Here is an 18,564-nt window from a genome sequence, read left to right on the forward strand (position 1 = left end):
TTTTCGTTTCTATCGTCGCAAATATTTGGATTTATTATCTCGGTACATTCGTTATCACAGTTGCAAGTGTTGGACAGTACAGAAGAACATCGTAAACTGTAAGACAGAACAAAATCGCTATATAATACAAACATTATTACTATATCATCACGACAGAGCCACGCATTTTTCAAATTTACTGCTTTTCACTATCAAAATGTACCATTTTTTATAAGATCGTTATAATTGTAATATTATCATTAATCACAACTGCAACGATTGATTATAGCCTTTTCGCGTACAGAGTTGTTGGACATGCATGTACAGTAAATGAAATATTCTCGCATGATCCCTGACGCCGCATTATTAACTTCTTTTTGCGAGAGATTGGGAAGAGGATAAGTGTACATCTAGATTTACATGAATATTACATTATTTGTCTTATCACTTACCTTATTTGACGTTATCGAAATACATATTACAATTACACGCGTACAACGTGTAAATATAACATCGTACGTGGCCTATTACACACACATTCGGCATTTCCTAATTCTTGTTATGGTTTTGCAAGCAGCTCTTTAGCAAGGTAAAACTCAAAATCCAGATCGTTCGCGATACATTAAATAAATCGAGATTTAACATAACGTTATACACGTTGACATTACTGTAATATATGCAGCATATACTTTTACAGCGTCAGGTCTGTAAACTTATGGCAAGATCTTTGTATAGATACTTAAATTGGTATATGTGTATTCTTACGAATATAAATAAATCCATATAAAAATTATTCACACAAGTCTTGTGAAGACTTCAATCATTATTTCTATAAATACGTTGTGCATCGTAATGCGATAGCACTAAACATTATCCTTTTCACATGAAAGCAAAATCAAAAGTTCATCATGATATGGAATTACTAAGTTTAGAAAAATATTTACTAATAAGAGACTTTTGCATAAGTGTATATCGGTATCACAGTTCAAATGGCAATAAAATACAAAACTTTCGTGATCTTCTATCCGATAGAATCTATCGTAATGTGACTAGATAATATCTTAGCTATACTTAGCTCTTTACACAATTTATCTCTATAATCTTTTTTTTGTATATATAATTATTTAAAAAAGTATTAAAAAGTTATCGAATACAGATATCAAATTAAGATTCAAAATGTTCTTACCAATATATCTGTATGTATTATCTTTAGCTATGGCATCATACGATTTGAGCATTGAGAATTTTTGAGCAAAGTATTGAGTCACTGTACACTAAATTATTCATAAATGGACGTTTCACTCTTTTAGTCAACATCATAAAAGTGCCATAACTTGCGAAGCTTGCACAATCGCGGAGAAGACACTTCATTTTACAATAAATCGCAAGAGATGTCAATATCTCTATGTTTCCAATAAATTTTATAATACAATTTGGAAGCAGAAAATATTTCCTTTCAGATAGGTTGTTGGTTTTATGCTTCCATTCTTGCAGATTGAGATCGCAACGCTCGACATTTTTAGCATTTTAGAAACGGTAATAATTGCAATTGTTCAAGTATTAAAATTTTCACGTATTAAAATAAAACATTGTGCTTTGACTATTGATGACAGAAAAAATATACATTGACAAGTATTTCTAATAAAGCCCGCCCTAAATGAACCACATTTCAAGTATTACAATTCAGGATAAAGTTTTATTTGTAATTTTATATACCGTGTACCGCACGAAAAACACACTTTTGAAGAATCAGAAATGTGCACAGAGATAAAATATACGTTAAAATATATACATTTCGAAATACATGACATTAAAATTACAAACAGAATATTATCCTGAGATCTGATGTGAATTACGGATCTTCTGAGAGGGGCTTATAATGTTATCATACATTTTCTCCTGATACTAATTCTGCTAATAGACAGTTACGGCGAGATCGAATCATATAAAAAGGAAGCACTTTGTATAGATGGTTTTAACATGTTGCTCTCCGCCGTGCAATTGTTGTTTTGAATACATATGTGTAATATCAAATTATTTTAACAAAATTCGTGTATATAAATAAAAAGAAAACGTATCCTTTGTTAGGATTTTAGCAACATGCGCACAGTGAGCAACATGTTAATGTAATTTGCAAAATATCAAGTTACGTTTATACATAAAATCGTTTACAGATAAAGTCCTCTTGTCTCTTTCTTTTTTAAAGAGAATATCATGAAAGTAAATAGAAGTGTCTATTTTTCATGAGAAAAATATCCGTCTCGTATTGAGTATATTGTACGCAAAAATAATACGCTTAAAATTAAGTATAATTAAATGTATAGAGCTGGCTTTCGGTTGTGTTGCACTTACCCATTACCGTCCATACATATCTCTCCCAGGCAACTTTTTATTCTCGAACGAGAGCGACCGCGCTCTATTACGCAAACAAAATGCTACGTGAAATCAAAAGTATGACAAATAATCGCAACGATGGCTTATAGTACGTCGACGGAATGGTTGCGGTTTCCGAGTTCTGTTGAGTAACAACAGAACTCTCTTTCTCTCGAGGTAATGAGCACTTAGCAAACAAAGTCTGAGAGTGAAAAACTGATAAATACATATAGGAACAAATTATGCAGACGATTGTATGCTCGCGATCGCACGAAACCGTGCACAAAACATCAACAATAGAATTCTAATAGCTGAAGCTGATTAATAATCGATACAATTTATTACTAAAACGAAGGTTTACGATGCTGCCTTCGTTAAATATTGTACTTTGTCTCTTAGAAAGAAATAATTCTACAGTATGGATATATTGTGCACGGCTTCTTATAATGTTTCTCCAAAGATATATCCGCAAAACATGTATATCACATTATAATTATGTGATGCTTTTCTGCGGTAATGCTATATTACGATGTATATCATCAAGTATTTGCAATAATACTGCATATGAGAACGGCTTCGTATTTCTTTTTTATTAACAAGTGCTGTTTCTCGAAGATTTAAATGCAATAGAATTTCATTAAAGGAACCTTGTACTTTGCACTTTGAAATTCATTATTAATATGCCGTTCTCTCGAATGGTTCAGCTAAAAAAAAAACCAGCAATTAATATTTTGTTCCAGTAACATTTAAGTAGCATGCCACGCATTGCTGAATAATAATATTAAATATGAATAGAATTGTGTACAGTTGCACTTTACATAGCGTAATGTCTGAAAATTTTCAATTACAAAATTTCTCCGGCTCTCATGAGGTACAAGTCGAAATTTGATAATGCGCAAATAATCATATTTCGGCAAATTAAAAAAATTTTACAACGCAACTTCGTACTAGTCAAGTGATGTCAAATGTGCAAGTGGTCCGAAACAATTTCTTAAAATTTTGTCATTAAATATCTAAAAAAACTTCGGCTTAAAAATGTGTTTGATGCATTACGTAACTTATATATAAATATGTATAAAATGACTAAGATTCATTCCCCCTTGGGTATGTCAAATTCTTGGATGTAAATAAAATTAAAACATTGGATGCGTATAAAATCATGCAGAAATAATTTATCTTAGAAAGGAGAGAACCCTTTTAAGCGTCGGTGGGTAGTAGATCGTAACGATAAACGCATACTATCATCTTTAACTAGATATCAATTAATAAGGTATTTCAACAGAGTTATGAGATTATGGAGATTACATGAAAATAATATATGATATTCTTAATTTATAGTATAGAAGGCAGGAACGTTTGCACGATATTCCGCTGTTGAAAATATACGCGTCTCATTAACGCGCATATCTTTTTTTTCTTAAGTTTCATTCGTGCCATTCCTAAAAAAGAGAGAAAATAGGTAAAATTCCATCCTTCTGCAAAATTACATTAAAGCTAGTTGAGCATAAAACTAAAGAGACACTGTTTTCGGAAAGCATTAATGTAAATTTACATAGAGATAAAAATTTTGTTTCTCGTATAAAATACCTCAGATTAAATAATACATAAAAGATACATTTTATCAAAAATTTTTGTTCTTTCCTGTTCTTACTTTTCTCTTTAGAATGCGATGTTATGTTAATTCAACAAAATTTCATTCACTTCTTAGCGCATTTCATAAATCCACAAATATAAATATTGATATACCATTCTTAAGAAATGAATGCATATAGTTTAAATAAAATACTAGCCATATGCACTTCCAAGTTTAAACATAAATAAAAGATCAGTAATTTGCATTTCAAAAATAGTTTGCTGAGAATTTTAGTTTTTCCAAGATTGACGACTATTATGCAAAATATATCAATGTATTGCAAGAACAAACTCAATAAAATTATACTCATAGTCAAATTGTTCACATCGCTTATTTATAAAAATAAAGTACACAATTTTTTAGGCATTGTGTTCGATATGTCGATATTTCGTACATGGATCAGCGCTGCCTTATATAATAACAGGTGAACAATTTGGCTATCAATATCCTGTATGTACCAGTTTTTGATTATCTTAATATTACTTGTATATAAATGATGTAATAGTCATTAACTTTATACTGCAAGTAGCACATGAAAATATGATTATAACCAAAGTTTCATGCATTGTTTAACTTAATCTTACAATTTACAACACAAAAGATCAGGAGTTCATTAATTTTGTACAGGAATAATTGCATTATATAATGCTTTGTGAGACACTTTCCAACATTTCTTCTATGATATTTAAATTTTTGGTATTATGATATGATATTATTACTGTAAAGTAACGCAATATATTTTTGTAATACGCTTCAAACTTATTACTATAATACTAACAATCGATTATGCTGCAGATTTTTGTAGAAGATACATGAAATGACAATCTGTGTAGCTCACAAACATAATATCAGCACATTTATTCCTAATTTCTTATTATAAAACGTACTCCATTCTCAATATTTTCATTTCTTCGAAAAGCGAATCATATATAATTAATCAGTTTCACCTCATCTCATAACAGAATATTTCTTTCTTCGCCATTATTAACTCTCGGATGCGCGTACAGTTTTCTTATAATATTATGGAAGATTTGAGTCTCGTGAATGTAACACGCGTCAGAGAATTAATACATATTTACATATAATGATCTAGCTTTTCGAGAAACTTGTAAACTCGGGAGCGTCATAAAATCGCAGAAACAAAAACGTTCTTTTTTTTATCAGGAATTTGTGTGTACAGATGAATAAAGTAAAGACATGTTTAGCATTTATATTTTTTTTTTTTGAAAGCGTATATATGTATTACGTTAAGATACAATCTTGAACCGTCCGTGCAGAAGGAGGCTGGTGGTTTTCTCGCGTAGATATCTTCGTTCTTGTTTCTCTTGTTTTCGTCGCATCTTGCTCACGTTCTCTGTTTCTTGTCACTGCGAATCATAATCTCGGACGATCTCGAGTCAAGATGTCTTTTTTTCCCTCCTTTTTTACCTCCCACTCGACACTCGACACGCGATAACTATTCGTTTACAAACCCACTCTCGGACTAAATGAATATTTCCTTAATTAACACAGTTACATGGATATATGTATACTTGTATACATGTAGTACATTATCATATTAATACATATGCTTGTAAGACAAAAGGACTCCGGCGTTTAATGAAGAGATTTCACGGCAATTCTATACTTGAGCTCAGCTATTTCGAAACAAGACAAGGACGTTCAAGAAGTCTATGTGGAGTCTGCTAAAATTTTCATACTATACTATTCGTTAAGCAATTCGTTAAAGCAAATCTCGAAATTACCCTTTTACCGTGTAACCTACTGTAATGTTCCTTGATAATGCCGCGTGTCATTAATAGTCATTATTAAATTCTTTGGATGTCACAGTTGTTCGTACATTATATAAGCAACATGATATATATTTTTACTTCAAGAAATAAAAGACGAGGATCGCTGGGTGTGAATGTATGTTGTTGCATTTACTGCTTCATCATCGATTCCTACGTCACGCTGACCTTGCTCGCATCGTCTTCGGTGCTTGTTTCGGTCTGTCTTTCTTTCTTTTTCTTTTTAGTGTCTTGAGCGATGTGAGGAGTCTCCCCGTTCATCCCGACGATCCCGTTCCCGTTCTCGTTCACGTTCCCGTTCCGGTTCCCGTTCCCGCTCGGATGGTCGTCGGCTCGATTCCCGTTCTCGATCTCGCTCTCGCTCGCGTTCTCTGTAGCGATCGTCATAATACCTACACAAGTCACGTCAGCCAATTATCTTATTTTAATGCTGCTTTGCATACTTCGTTATACAACTACGAGTCCACTTTACTACAAAACGTTAATCTCATGTTATTCACGAATACAAAGGAACGATGAACGTATACCGTTGGCTTTGTCTCTCTCTCTCTCTCTCTACTTCCTTCAACTGATTCTGCTAACCGACGTATTTTGTGCACGAAAGCGCATAAACATAAAATAAATCGGCACGCAACAAGTACAGAGATTATGCAATTGTAACGATAACGAACGCGTGATATTTCGAAAGTTTTACAACGGTAATATAAATACCTAAAGATACTTTCCCTCAATTCTTCTTTACGAGTCCAGCAATAGAGGATCTATTAATCGAAGGGCAATTTTCGTCTTTTCGATTATTTTAATCATCGTTAAAGTCTTTTCTTATTTCATTATCCTACGTATATGCTTATTTTTTCTCCCGGTGTTTAAAATGAAAAGTGAAGGAAAGGGCATGAATTGTATTTGCCCGCACAATGAACACTTTCTGTCATTTCGTCGTTTACTTAACATTTATTTAAGTCTACATGCAATCGCCGTAATGAAAAAAATGTCAATTACCTAGTCGCTTTGGAAGACGAGACGGGTGCCGCCTCTGGCGGTTCTTCTTTTACTCTTGGCCTGGCTGATTGACGAGTTGTACTAATGGAAAATGGACATTCTGTTATGACGGTTTATGTACTACTTAACCAGGCTTAGTACATTTCATTAAAAACAAAAAATTATCCTAAGAGAGGCTATAGCTCGGACTGTTGTTTCGACATTAACGAGAGAGACATGTTTAGCAAGGGGCTTACGCTATTTTATAAATTACATATGTAATAATCACATACAAATATAAAGTGCCTGGATGTATGGAATCACAATTGCAATTCAACGTGGCAATTTATAAGATAAAGATTTTAATGTACACATCGAAATTAATGGCCACTAATTAATACCAGCTATCAATGATTCAGGGATGAATTGGGACGAGAACATTATGATTTAACATTAACCCTAGTACCATGTACCAAACAGATTGTAAAAAGTATGTTGTGCAGTAAAGATTAAAAATAACACATTAGGATACTTTTAATTCGCTTTTAATTTTTCTTATATAATTATAATTTTGATTAATAGTCCGTGTACATGATTACAGGGTTTCATGTTTTTATGTCACTATAATACAAATTTTAGAATAGCATGAACATGGACCGTGAATCAGAGTGATATCTGCCATTAAAATATGATGATTGCCTTTATTACGCATTGCATTTTATGCTAGCAAGCTACGTTCTTTTCATCCAGCAGTCAGCACTTTTCGTCTCGCTGTTCACCGAATTAATACCCTTATAAAATATAGTGAGATATACCGAGTAAAAGGTGATACAAATATACACAATGTATTTGCGAGTCTTAAAATTAAATTGTGATAAACAACTAAAAGATCATAAGCGGCCGCGTGTAACTGAATCTTACAATCTCAACTGTGCGTCCGGCTTGTACCACGCGTGCTTATGAGAGGTCACACACTTTTTTGTACACGTGTACACGTGAGAAAACCAAAAGAAGAATACAATCCTTCTCACACAACGTGAATGCACGTGAGAAAGTAGCGAGTTATAAACAAATTAGGAAAGTACATAAATTTTTATGTTCCGGCCTATATATTATCATAATATCTTACACTGAGCTATCTTTTCGGGAGTCACTTTATTACGTTTACTTTTCGCGCGAGTATACCTGAAATATAGCACCATAAAGACGCTGTTCTCGTACATAATAAAAATAATATACAACAAATAAAAATATAATATTAGCGTTTTACTTGAATGAAGTTATTCAATTTGTACTTTTTCAACAACAGCTTTCGTACACTTTATGTCGTCCTATACTTCACAGTATACTTCGGTAGAAACGGTCAATAAAATGCTGCAATTTATATATAGTTTATAAATAATATAATAAATAATAATATATAATAAGATAAAAATACTGATTCTTGTTATCAAATGCACTATGTAATGTACTGCATATTGTCTACGTAGGAACCATTAGATGTGGAAAACACGGAATACAATGAGACCTTATACATTAGTAAAGAATTAAAGAATACTTGATCGTAGTCGTATGCGACAAAAATTATTGGCAGAACGCAATCAGAAAAGGTTGCGATGTAACATTAATTGCGATATAGACAGCATTTTACAACTCCAGAGATAATTTTACTCTCGTAATGGTTTATAAATTGCAGCTATCGCTATAAATATCGCGTTGCGTTATTATAATTAAATATAAGATAAACATAGTATTGAATTTTTTTGCGTAATTATTGCGCAACAATTCAAACAGCTGTATAAGATCTGGAGTGACAACGAATGAGACAATGTTACGGCTGAGGTAATAAAAGTGCGCTTCTATTCACTATCGAAATATCAATAAGCAAGCTGACACATACTCGTATACGTCTTGCACTTTTCTTGCTTATAGATATATCGATTTTTCCTACCCTTTGTTGCTTTTTTCAGAGCGTCCCGTATTTACAATTGATACAAATAATGTTGAGAGATCCGTTCATGATTAATGTTCTCGGTCATGATACAAATGTACAATATGGACATTTATCGACAACGTCTTCAACAACGGAAGCAAATTGATTAATCCAAATATGAATTCCACTCTAAAATATTCTAAATACGTATCGCATGAGAAGAAAAATATGGATGTCGAGAAACTTGGGTTTCAGTCCCTTGTATTATCCTATTTCTACTTTATCGAACGACATCTCTCACGGAATACATGGTATTTTATTAGTATCAATACAAACTTACTCTTTAGTTCTCTCTTTTTTTTTCCTCTCTAACAATCAAGTTCCCTAAGGAAGAGCTTCTCTCAACAAAATTCCTCCCTTTGTACAACGAATATACGCACTAGAGAGTAGTGACACAGTTAAGAGAGTAGTTTAGTGAGATCATTTGGCTTACCTTTCTTCTCTGCTACGCTCTCTATATTCACGATCTCTTTCACGTTCGCGGTCTCTTTCTCTGCTGCGTGAACGCTCTCTCGGATATGGTTCGCTGTAATAACGTTCCCTGTCCCTATCACGATCTCGCTCTCTCTCGCGATCACGCTCCCGGTCACGCTCCCGCTCGCGGTCTCTGCTACGCTCCCGGTATTCACGGTCCCGACTTCTGGACCGCTCGCGTCGCCTTCTATGGCTGCGCTCTCGGTCACGCGAGCGTGAACGCTCTGCAAGAAAATTCGTTTCCATGAAACAAACCGCACGACTAGACTTTGAGACAAGTTTCAAGTGACACTTGCAGAGACACGGGAAAGCTTTTGCAGCTTAATATCTTAAAATGTGAAAGATTATTAATTTTTCTATGGACCACATGTGGTGCATCTCTGCCGCTCTTCCTTCTTCTAAATTTTCTAGGCTACAATTCCGACGCTTTTCAGCAACAAAATTTTGTATAATTTATTTTATTACGCGTCACACTACACGCAGATATGCTCGACTCACCTCTACGTCCGGATCCATAGCTCTTGGTCTCGACGCCGCGTAAGGTGTCTTGGAGGGAACTGATCAAGATCTTGCATCTGTCGTCTGCGGCTACCTTCGACTGTTTTATCAGCGAGATAGCGGTCACCAGGGTCTCTATGGCACTTGCGTATTCACCTGCCGCGGCGTCGGATACCGCTCTAGCAATCGCGGACGAGGACACTGTACGATTACGGCCCATTATCTCCTCGAACTCTTGCTCGGTGAGCGGCGGGGGGCCCTCTGGACGATGATCAGGTCCAGGTGCTCCATAAGGAGCCTACACGATACAAAAACAAGAATAGAAAATTGTACTTAACGTCTATTTGCATCGACATTTTTCCCCCAGAGATTCCATAATGAGCATATCTACAACGTTGCTCTTGCACGATGCCAAATTGTTACATTTTTGCAATTATATTTAATTAGAGAACCTATTTGAGGTAGTAACGGTCACAACATGAAATTTAATCTGCGATAGAGACAAATTTAAATATTGCAATTGAAATATTAGTCAGTTGAAATATGTAGGCGTGATAATAAGATAATACTTGTGCACTTGGTGGTCCATAACCGTGTGGTGGTACATGCGGCGGTCCATGCGACTGTCCATGAGGCGGGCCGTGAGGTGGTCCATGAGGTGGACCGTGAGGTGGCCCATGTGGCGGGCCATGAGGCGGGCCAGGAGGTCCCGGCGGATGTTGACCAGGATGTTGATGGGGCGGTCCTTGCGGAAAGAATGCTGGGTTCACATGAGGTGCTGGGCCACCCGGCGGTCCCTGAGGAGGACCTTGCGGAGGACCACCGTGTCCGGGCGGCGGTCCGCCTGGACCTAACAATGTACTTGGTTAATACCTAATACTTTTCATTTGTCAAATATAAATGATAAACGTATCGTGGCTACAAACACGTGATGACGATGATGGATCACGTGGATAATGGAAATAAATTCTATTTCAAAAATCGAATTAGGTGTTGAAATAGATCATTAATGCACTTTCGCCGTTACGTATTCAAATACTTCGAGAACGAACACCAAAATTCATGGATTATGGAAATGTGGTGCAATAAAACGTACAGTAGCGTTTATCGGTGGTACTTTAGACATTACTGGATTCAACGAACAGTCATACGGTTATTTGAAAATAATTTTCAACTACGAAATGATCCTTTGAAACACCTTGCACCTCAATGCTTCTGCCAGATCAATTTCCCTCAATATCATGCATCTCGCGGTGTAGAAAACAATTGAAAATTTGTAACATTGAACGAGCATTCTAAGTCTCTCACCACCCATAGAACCTGGAGGAGGTCCTCTCTGTGGTGGGCCTTGGCCAGGCTGCGGCCCTTGCATATGTTGATGTTGAGGGAAACCTGGTGGTCCCTGAGGCCCATGATGCATTCCTATGCACATATTGAACAGTCACATCAGTAATACCAATCTGCCGTCGGCAAATTGGAAATGACATAGTGCGCTACTACTACTACTATCACTTCGACACGATTTTTACCCGCAACTTTCCACCATCCTCGTTGTTTTCTTTCTATCGTTTACACAGTCATGCAGAAAAGGTGGTACAAAAGCATTCAAGATGTTTCAGAGGAGTAATGAGTCAATATCAAGGGGGTTTAGAGTTATGAACAAGATTTTACACAGGTGAACAGAGGCTTCGAGAGAACAACAAAACTCGGTCTGCGCACGAACCTGGTGGTCTATTCCATTCCGGACGTGGCTGAGCACCCCTGGGATCACCCGGAGGTCCGCCAGGATGTCCAGGAGGGCCACGTGGAGGCCCTTGTCCAGGTGGACCCGGTGGACCACCGTGAAATTGCTGAACAAAGACAGATGAAGGTTCTATTTCACTCTGTTATAATTTTACCGTACGGTAAAAAAAAAATTATATAGATAATTACTGTCTAGCTTCACGAATAAATCAGATAATTTTTTTAATTAGAGAACGAGGTGCGAGTTTGTATGAAAGAAATTTCAACGTTGGTATGTCTTGTGAAATTGATATTCTGTAAAATTTGTATGTAAAAAAGCGAATATCGTTAACACATATACCAAAGTATGTGTAACGCAGAACATTTTAATATTCTCTCAAGAATCTAACATTCGCGTTTATGTATATATAGTTTTATTGGATATTACAATACTCTAAAAGATCTATATATTTTTTTAAGTGTACTATTATGATGTAATATTTTGTCGATGATTTCTATTAAATTCGTATGCATATGTGCACTTGTACAAACATTATGTGGTAGTATTTGATGAATTGAAAAAATATAAGTCCTACTTGATCCAAATAGAATTTAGGAAAGTTAATACATTTAAAATATTTCTCTACGTAATGTTGCTACGCAATTTACTATTATTGTTTTATAGTTATTTTATCTTCTAATAGCCAGTTATTTATCCAAAAATTCCAATTTTTAAAAATTTTTTTGAACTCGAGTAATGCCATGAAAATAATAAAACACGAACGAAACGAACGGTTTTAAAAAAATCATACGATACATCGTATGCCTCGGTGGTCGAATTGGTTGAGACACCCGCCTAGAGTGAAGGGAGAGGGTTCCAGGTTCAAACCCTAGAGGTAATATTTTTCGCAACAAATTTTCTGTGTTAAAAACACATCGCCAGTCATGGTCGGTCAACTGCTTAATCATGGCAGAAAACACTGTCCATGGTACATACCATTCCAGGGGGTCTATGTTGGCCAGGACCCGGGCCAGGTGGACCCTGTTGAGGTGGACCCCCAGGTCCACTAGGTCCTCGAGGCGGTCCGGGCGGACCATTCGGACGCGGCCCGTTCCACGGCCCCTGCTGGTAGCCAGGTGGCGGCCCTTGATTAGGATGACCGGGCAACGGATGATGCGGACCTGGACCTGGTCCTAGCGGCGGGCCGTGCATACGTGGCGGGCCCTGCTGGCCTGGTCCCCCAGGACCTGGTGGGCCCATCCCAGGTGGCGGCATTCTCTGCGGTCTCACACCCTGTGGCGGGCCCATCATCATTCTAGGACCGTGATTTTGTTGGGAATGTTGAGGATGTTGAGGGTGTTGGGGATGTTGTTGATGCGGCGGCATTGGCGGCTGATGTTGGTGCGGGTTATGAGGACGTTGGCTTTGACTCTGTTGCGGAGCTGGGGCAGGTCGTGTCTTACACTGCGACTCAAACTGAGAACACGCAAAAAAGAAAGATTGTTGTGTACAAGTCCCATGTGTACCCGCTAATGCGAATATATCGTAACAACTTGTGTACATTGTGAAATTAATTTACATATATATATCTTTTCTTTATTATAATGACACATACTTGGTTGAGAGCTTGCTTCGTAGGGAAAGTTACTACGGGATTCTGTCCGTGCAACTCCTTCTTAGGTAGCCTCTCCATGCAAATTCTCATACTCTGTTCCGAGCCCAAGGATATTACACAGAAACCTTTGGATTGACCATTGGCACGATTCTCGAAGAACTTTACCTCCACAAAGTCAGATACACCGATACTTTGAACAGCGTCGGTTATGTCTTGGTCGCTTGTCCACTGCAAATAAAATTTGCTTTCATTATTGGACAATTTTCAAACGCGAGGGGAGAAAGAGCGTGTAAAAATCTTTTATCAAAACGTTTTCTGCTGAAAAACTTGCACAATAAAAGATACATCATACGGTTGGACATTAATTTGTAAATGTAATCCCCTTGTCTGGGGTGTACATCGTATCTTAATTTATGCCGGACATTGAAAGATTCGACTGCAGAAGCGAAATAAAAAGAAGGAATCTTTTTAGTTCTGAGCACACGTATATACCCATGTCAGGTTCCCAACGTATAATTGGTGTCGTCTCCCAATTTGATTGGGCTGTATGTTGTTGCCAAGTTGATGGTAGGGCGCGTTACCGTTGGTCTCCTCGTTCGGAGACGTGGTGTCGCCACCACCCTCGCCGGTGTTCCCGGAAGATACGCCGCCATTGCCACCTGCTGGGGCGGCAATCACGTCGTCATAGAGATCAACGCCGTCCCCAGCGAATTCATCCTGAAACAGACCGCGTAGACGGGCGTTGCAGTAAGACAGGCACCACGAAACGTTCGATCTTACGTTGGAAGAAACGCGTCATGTCACAGCGATACTAAACAGCAATCTTCATTGCATTTCGTTACATGATAGACAGATTAATTCGGCAAATGATATATATGCAATGGTAGAACTTTGCAATCTTTCTACTTGATACACGCACATACGTACTGAATATGTTACAGTCAAAGTGCAAAGTAACAAAACACTTATAGGTCAGAAAGTACAACACCAGACAAACGCACCGTTACTTTAGCATGTGCCAATTTCATCATCGTGGTTATCGTTAAAGCTAATAAAGTACAACTTATGTTTGCCCAAGAGAAGCTTAGTGAGATCCTCAATTAGGAGAGAGAAATCTTTCCGAGACACAAAAGGAGAGTACCAGCGAATTTCTGTGATAACGCATCGAGTCCACGTTGTTATTTGAGCGTTCAGAGCGAACGTGAGCCGCGAAAAGATCCAACGGGGCAATGCAAAGAGCTCGGGGGAGCGGCCGAGATTCGACAAACTCACGGGATTGAGGGGGCGAGGGGGCGACGCTCAGTATAACAACGTGGTCCCAAGGCACCTCCTGCGAGAGGCCCAGCGTACAACTAATTTATGGAAAAATAAATTACATCAATATGTAAAAAAACGTTAGATGTACCATTTTCTTATTACACGCGACTTCCTGCGCACCTTGTGGTTCAACCGATCGTACACTTCGACTGTAACAGATATGCAGATAAACAGACTTTTTTTTGCATTTTTGTGAGGAGTAAGAGCAGAGATTGAACTCGCTGTGTAATTTCAAGTTACACGTTTCAGACCCGCGGCGTCGCGGATCTTAGTACGCCCGCGCGCTATTTATACACTCGATCTGAAACGTACACAATAGACGTAACGAGTGCTTTGCCGAAAGGGAGAAAAAGGGTTAGGTGTATTCGACGACCGAGTGCGTGCTCCGCGGTTTCCTCGCGCGTGAAAACAGAGCACGCGATCTTGTCTCGCGCGCGCGCGCGCAAAAAAAAACCCTAGTGGCACGGCGCATCGGCCCGATACAACCAAGTAATTGGGCCGATGTTTGACCACCGTTTGGTCAACGCACTGTGCTACTAGGGGGGGAAGGGGGACACGATTGGAGGTGCGATCTCTCGCGTTCGTAGCGAGCGCGTAGAAGCCCGACTCGTGTGTGAAATTACACCGGTTTCAATCCCTGCCGCGATGCTCTGAGCAACCGGCGCTTTTCTCACCAGGGTAAAAGACATTCGCATGTGGGAAGTGAAATCAATAAGACAGAGAGAGAGAGAGAAAGAGAGGGGGAGGAGAGAGAGAGAGAGAGAGAGAGTGCAAAAAGAAAATGTGATAGAGCATGCAGTGCGATACGCCGCAACGTGTACGTATATGTGTGCGTGCGTGCGTGTTGGTTACTTGCGTGTGAAGGGAAATGCGTGCCGCGGGAAGAGGGTTGAAAATCACAAGAGGGTCGGAGCGGGGCGGGGTGGGGGGAGAGGGAGGGGCGACAGAGGGGTGGGGGGGGGGCGTGGAGGAAGGAGCGAGCGGAAGAGTGAAGAGTGTTTTTTAACTGCACGATATTCGCCTTACCGCTAGCACCATTTTGCGGTCGATTCCTGTTGCGAGAACCCGTGTTACTGTTTTAGCGCTTAGCTCGTCCGGCAACCGGGTACGCGCGCGCGATCGACGGCGGCAGGCAGGCACTAGCTAGACAGGCGATCGGTCAACTGCGCGGCGGCAACAAGAAGGCGGTAACACTCTTGGAGTGAAGCTCGTCTCTGTACGTGCTTGCTAAGTTCGCTCGCTCGCTCGGTCTTTCGTTCGTTCGTTCGTTCGTTAGCGCGCGCGCGCGCGCGCTCTCTCCTCCCGGAGTAATCGCCCGCCGGCTCGTCAGCGAGCGGTGGAGGACACACAGTAATGTTCACAATGAGAGATCAGCGACGCGAGACGATCGTTAGTGACGGTCGCCCGTCCACCATGACGCCAATAAACACTCGGCTTCGGCCTCGGTAGCGCGCGGGATCGACGCGGAGCAACAATCGCTCGCTCACAGTTGCGGCACGGCGCGGCACGATATGGCGCGATGCGGAGCGGAGCGGTGCGGCGCGCGGCGCGTCGCGACCGTCGATGTGTAGATGTGTCGAAATCGCGAATCGTCCCTCCGTTCCCTTCGACCGTACGGAGAGAGGGGGAGCGCAGTCCTGTACTTTTATTGCTATCAAAGAGAAATGCGGGTTACCTGCGCGAAATCTTGCTCGAGATCGTCGGCGTACAAATCAATGTCACCGTCCGCCATTTTAGGCACACCGACGCTCACTGCTGCTCACTGCAGCTTCGATACGGCAGAAGGCGCCAAGCGTCGTGGGGTAACCTCGGTTCCCGGGGAGGCGCGACGAGAGCGCCGCCATTAACGGCCCCCGCGGGATGTAATGAGGGATTCACACCGCACACGGGACGCGGAAACGCTTGCCGCGCGGCGGAAGTTGCTGCGACAACCAATCGACTTCTGGGGTGCTTTCGCGACGTAGATCAAAATGATCCGTGCTATGATTGGTCAAATCTGAAATTTCGTAGCATCACATTGAAATTTTATTCAATGAAATTCCAGATTTGACCAATCATAGCACAGGGTCATTTTGATCTTCTCGCGAAAGCAGCTATGAACTTGGCTCAATTCTAGCAACGTGGATGCAGGATGCAGGGTCTTAAATCGATAGCGTCGACAGTGAGAAAGAGACAAACGATGAATTAAACTGATCGTTGCCCATTTCTACTAATGCAGATTAATTTTAAGTTACGGTTTAACTAAATTGTTATCTTTTTCCAATTCCAGAAACCAGAAAAAGATAAAGAGTAACGTAAACTGAGATAAAATGTTAATTTGGTAGAAATAGACACGAACAAAGTTAAACGACGTTGATAAAAGCCGGAGTTAAAATTCACCCATTAGTGCAACAACATAAAAATATATGTAGCTCGAAATAAGAGGCGAATATTCTTTGAATTACAAATCTACGTACATACATCCGTGAAATATAACATAAATATAACATCAATGCAATGAAATTAATATTATGTCACGAGCAAACCGTTCTAACAAATTTTACCGATCACACCGGCTTTTAACACACGTGTCTTGTTGCTGTCGCACATCGCAAAGCTTGAAAGCTCCCAATGCGACTGCGAGGCGGCAGGTGAATCCGTCGCGCGATTGCGTAATGAGAAACGCGGGTAATTTCGCCGGGGGCCTCGCCGTGACGGAGATATGAGTTATAGATCGCTGGCCGCGCACAATGCCGCCTGTAACGACATATTTCGCCGATTTCAGGAGTGCGAGAATGAGGTAACGCCGCCCGTTTCGCCCGCGTGCGCTTTCTCAACGATTCTGTGCTTGCAGCATCCGTACCGGAGGTTTCTGGGCTACTGCGAGCACATCCAGCGGGAGATGAACAAGTGCATAAAGGAACAGGTGAGTCACCTCCGGCGCGGATTAATTGCCCGAATTAATTGACTGATTCCAACGTTTGTCGCAGAGAGAGATTCGCAGGGCGGAAAGTTCGCAGTTCCGAAGTAAGAGGTTAGCAACGGTACAGCCGCCGCAGCCAGGAAGCAGCAGCTGATCGTCGCGCGTGAATAGTTCGCCTGGCAATTCGACCACCCAAAGACTGTCGGAATCTATTTTTGCACCGTCGCGTGTCACTCGTTGACAATTGTGGATTATTAGGATCCCATTCCAGTTGCACGCACACGCCAATTCTAGAACCGGGCATGAATCTGATATCGGAGGTCGACGGGCCGAGAGCCAAACGACTGAAATCGGAAGATGATTGTAAAGGTAGATCCTGCGATCGAGAGGCGGCAGGCGACTCGCAGGGAAGTCTGGCCGAGGATACTCCCGATGCGGCAGAGGTCTCTCTTCGACAGGAGCAGGAGGAGGAGGAGAGATTAGGGGACAGCGACAACGAGGCGTCGGCGATGGTTGACGGCGACGACGACGAGTCGTTTACGTTGCCTCCCGACGAGGACATCTCCGACATGCTGGACGAGGTACAATACAGCGGTTACTTTCCTACCATTACGGATCGCTATTTTACTCCGTATTACAAAGTAGACGTGCAATCGCCCGGGGACGATATGTGCGTGTGGATTCACAGTAATCGTATCTGTATGCTGTCCTTGGCGCCCAGTCATGTGATCTTGCAAGACGACAAAGGTATAGAGAAGGTGGACTTTAAGGTGAGCGACAAGCTGGACAGGTTGTTAAACAAAGTCTCAGGGAAGGGGAAGCACGGCGCGCAACCGCTGCAGACCAACTCGAATGTCTGCACTATATCTTGCTTGGACGGGCAAAAGTACGTCATCAAGTGCTGTATGATAGGAAAGTTAGTGGAAGTCAACGAGGCGTTGTCGGAGGACCCGCAACTTCTCAGGGAACCGCCGCATAAAGGTGGATACCTGGCTATAATATTGCCGAATATAAAACTGCTGGATAGCTTAAAGCGGTCTCTGTTGACTCGCGACGAGTATGTCGAGCTTATCAAAGAAAGGGAAGAGAAGTGACGTATGGGAAAAGGAAAGTTTAATCTAGAGCTTACAGTTGCTGAGACAATTTTGTCAAGAATTGTGTAACAGCAATAATTTGTAAGGAACTAGATAGCAAATATTAGATTTGAAACAATTCAGGCAATAGACAAATAAATTTGTTTGATTTTCTTATCCATGTCCCGTGTCTTTTCTTCATTGACAAAAAAAAGT

At 40.2% G+C, this 18,564-nt stretch overlaps 2 protein-coding genes across 9 annotated transcripts; one reads left to right on the forward strand and one right to left on the reverse strand.

Annotated features, from left to right (window-relative positions):
• Positions 1-12: 12 nt before the first annotated feature.
• Positions 13-16,222, reverse strand: LOC105570482 (cleavage and polyadenylation specificity factor subunit 6). Of its 8 annotated transcripts, none has more exons than XM_012027701.1 (12): positions 15,400-16,035; positions 14,462-14,522; positions 13,549-13,773; positions 13,057-13,284; positions 12,438-12,917; positions 11,442-11,568; positions 11,027-11,140; positions 10,288-10,568; positions 9,719-10,016; positions 9,180-9,444; positions 6,775-6,855; positions 5,925-6,167 (listed from the first exon to the last, which is right to left on the reverse strand). In XM_012027701.1, the coding sequence occupies exons 2-12, from the start codon at positions 14,462-14,464 to the stop codon at positions 5,999-6,001; spliced, it is 2,271 nt and encodes a 756-aa protein (XP_011883091.1). In that variant the 5' UTR covers positions 14,465-14,522; positions 15,400-16,035; the 3' UTR covers positions 5,925-5,998. The 8 variants fall into 8 exon arrangements, with proteins under 8 accessions (XP_011883096.1, XP_011883091.1, XP_011883089.1 ...); XM_012027705.1 differs by lacking the exons at positions 14,462-14,522; positions 15,400-16,035 and adding exons at positions 6,487-6,536; positions 16,049-16,220 and having other exon boundaries at positions 6,086-6,167; XM_012027699.1 differs by lacking the exons at positions 14,462-14,522; positions 15,400-16,035 and adding an exon at positions 16,049-16,215.
• A 528-nt stretch (positions 16,223-16,750) lies between these two features.
• LOC105570483 (protein Simiate) lies at positions 16,751-18,529 on the forward strand. Its single transcript, XM_012027707.1, has 3 exons — positions 16,751-17,152; positions 17,207-17,278; positions 17,343-18,529. Exon 3 carries the CDS (start codon positions 17,578-17,580, stop codon positions 18,367-18,369), a length of 792 nt encoding a protein of 263 aa, XP_011883097.1. The 5' UTR covers positions 16,751-17,152; positions 17,207-17,278; positions 17,343-17,577; the 3' UTR covers positions 18,370-18,529.
• Positions 18,530-18,564: the final 35 nt, after the last annotated feature.

This window comes from Vollenhovia emeryi, unplaced genomic scaffold, assembly GCF_000949405.1.
Source record: "Vollenhovia emeryi isolate VEMERY1.0 unplaced genomic scaffold, V.emery_V1.0 DF939120.1, whole genome shotgun sequence".
In the NCBI taxonomy this organism is placed as follows: domain Eukaryota; kingdom Metazoa; phylum Arthropoda; class Insecta; order Hymenoptera; family Formicidae; genus Vollenhovia; species Vollenhovia emeryi.

Excerpts from the sequence above, each read along its gene's own strand:
- LOC105570482 (XM_012027699.1), bottom strand. The coding sequence starts at position 16,105 with ATGGCGGACGGTGACATTGATTTGTACGCCGACGATCTCGAGCAAGAT. Across the intron at positions 10,569-11,026 it reads TCCTCCAGGTTCTATGGGTG|GTCCAGGCGGACCGCCGCCC; the intron begins GTGAGAGACTTA and ends GTACATTGTTAG. Across the intron at positions 6,168-6,774 it reads TCGTCTTCCAAAGCGACTAG|GTATTATGACGATCGCTACA; the intron begins GTAATTGACATT and ends TGACTTGTGTAG.
- LOC105570483 (XM_012027707.1), top strand. The coding sequence starts at position 17,578 with ATGAATCTGATATCGGAGGTCGACGGGCCGAGAGCCAAACGACTGAAA.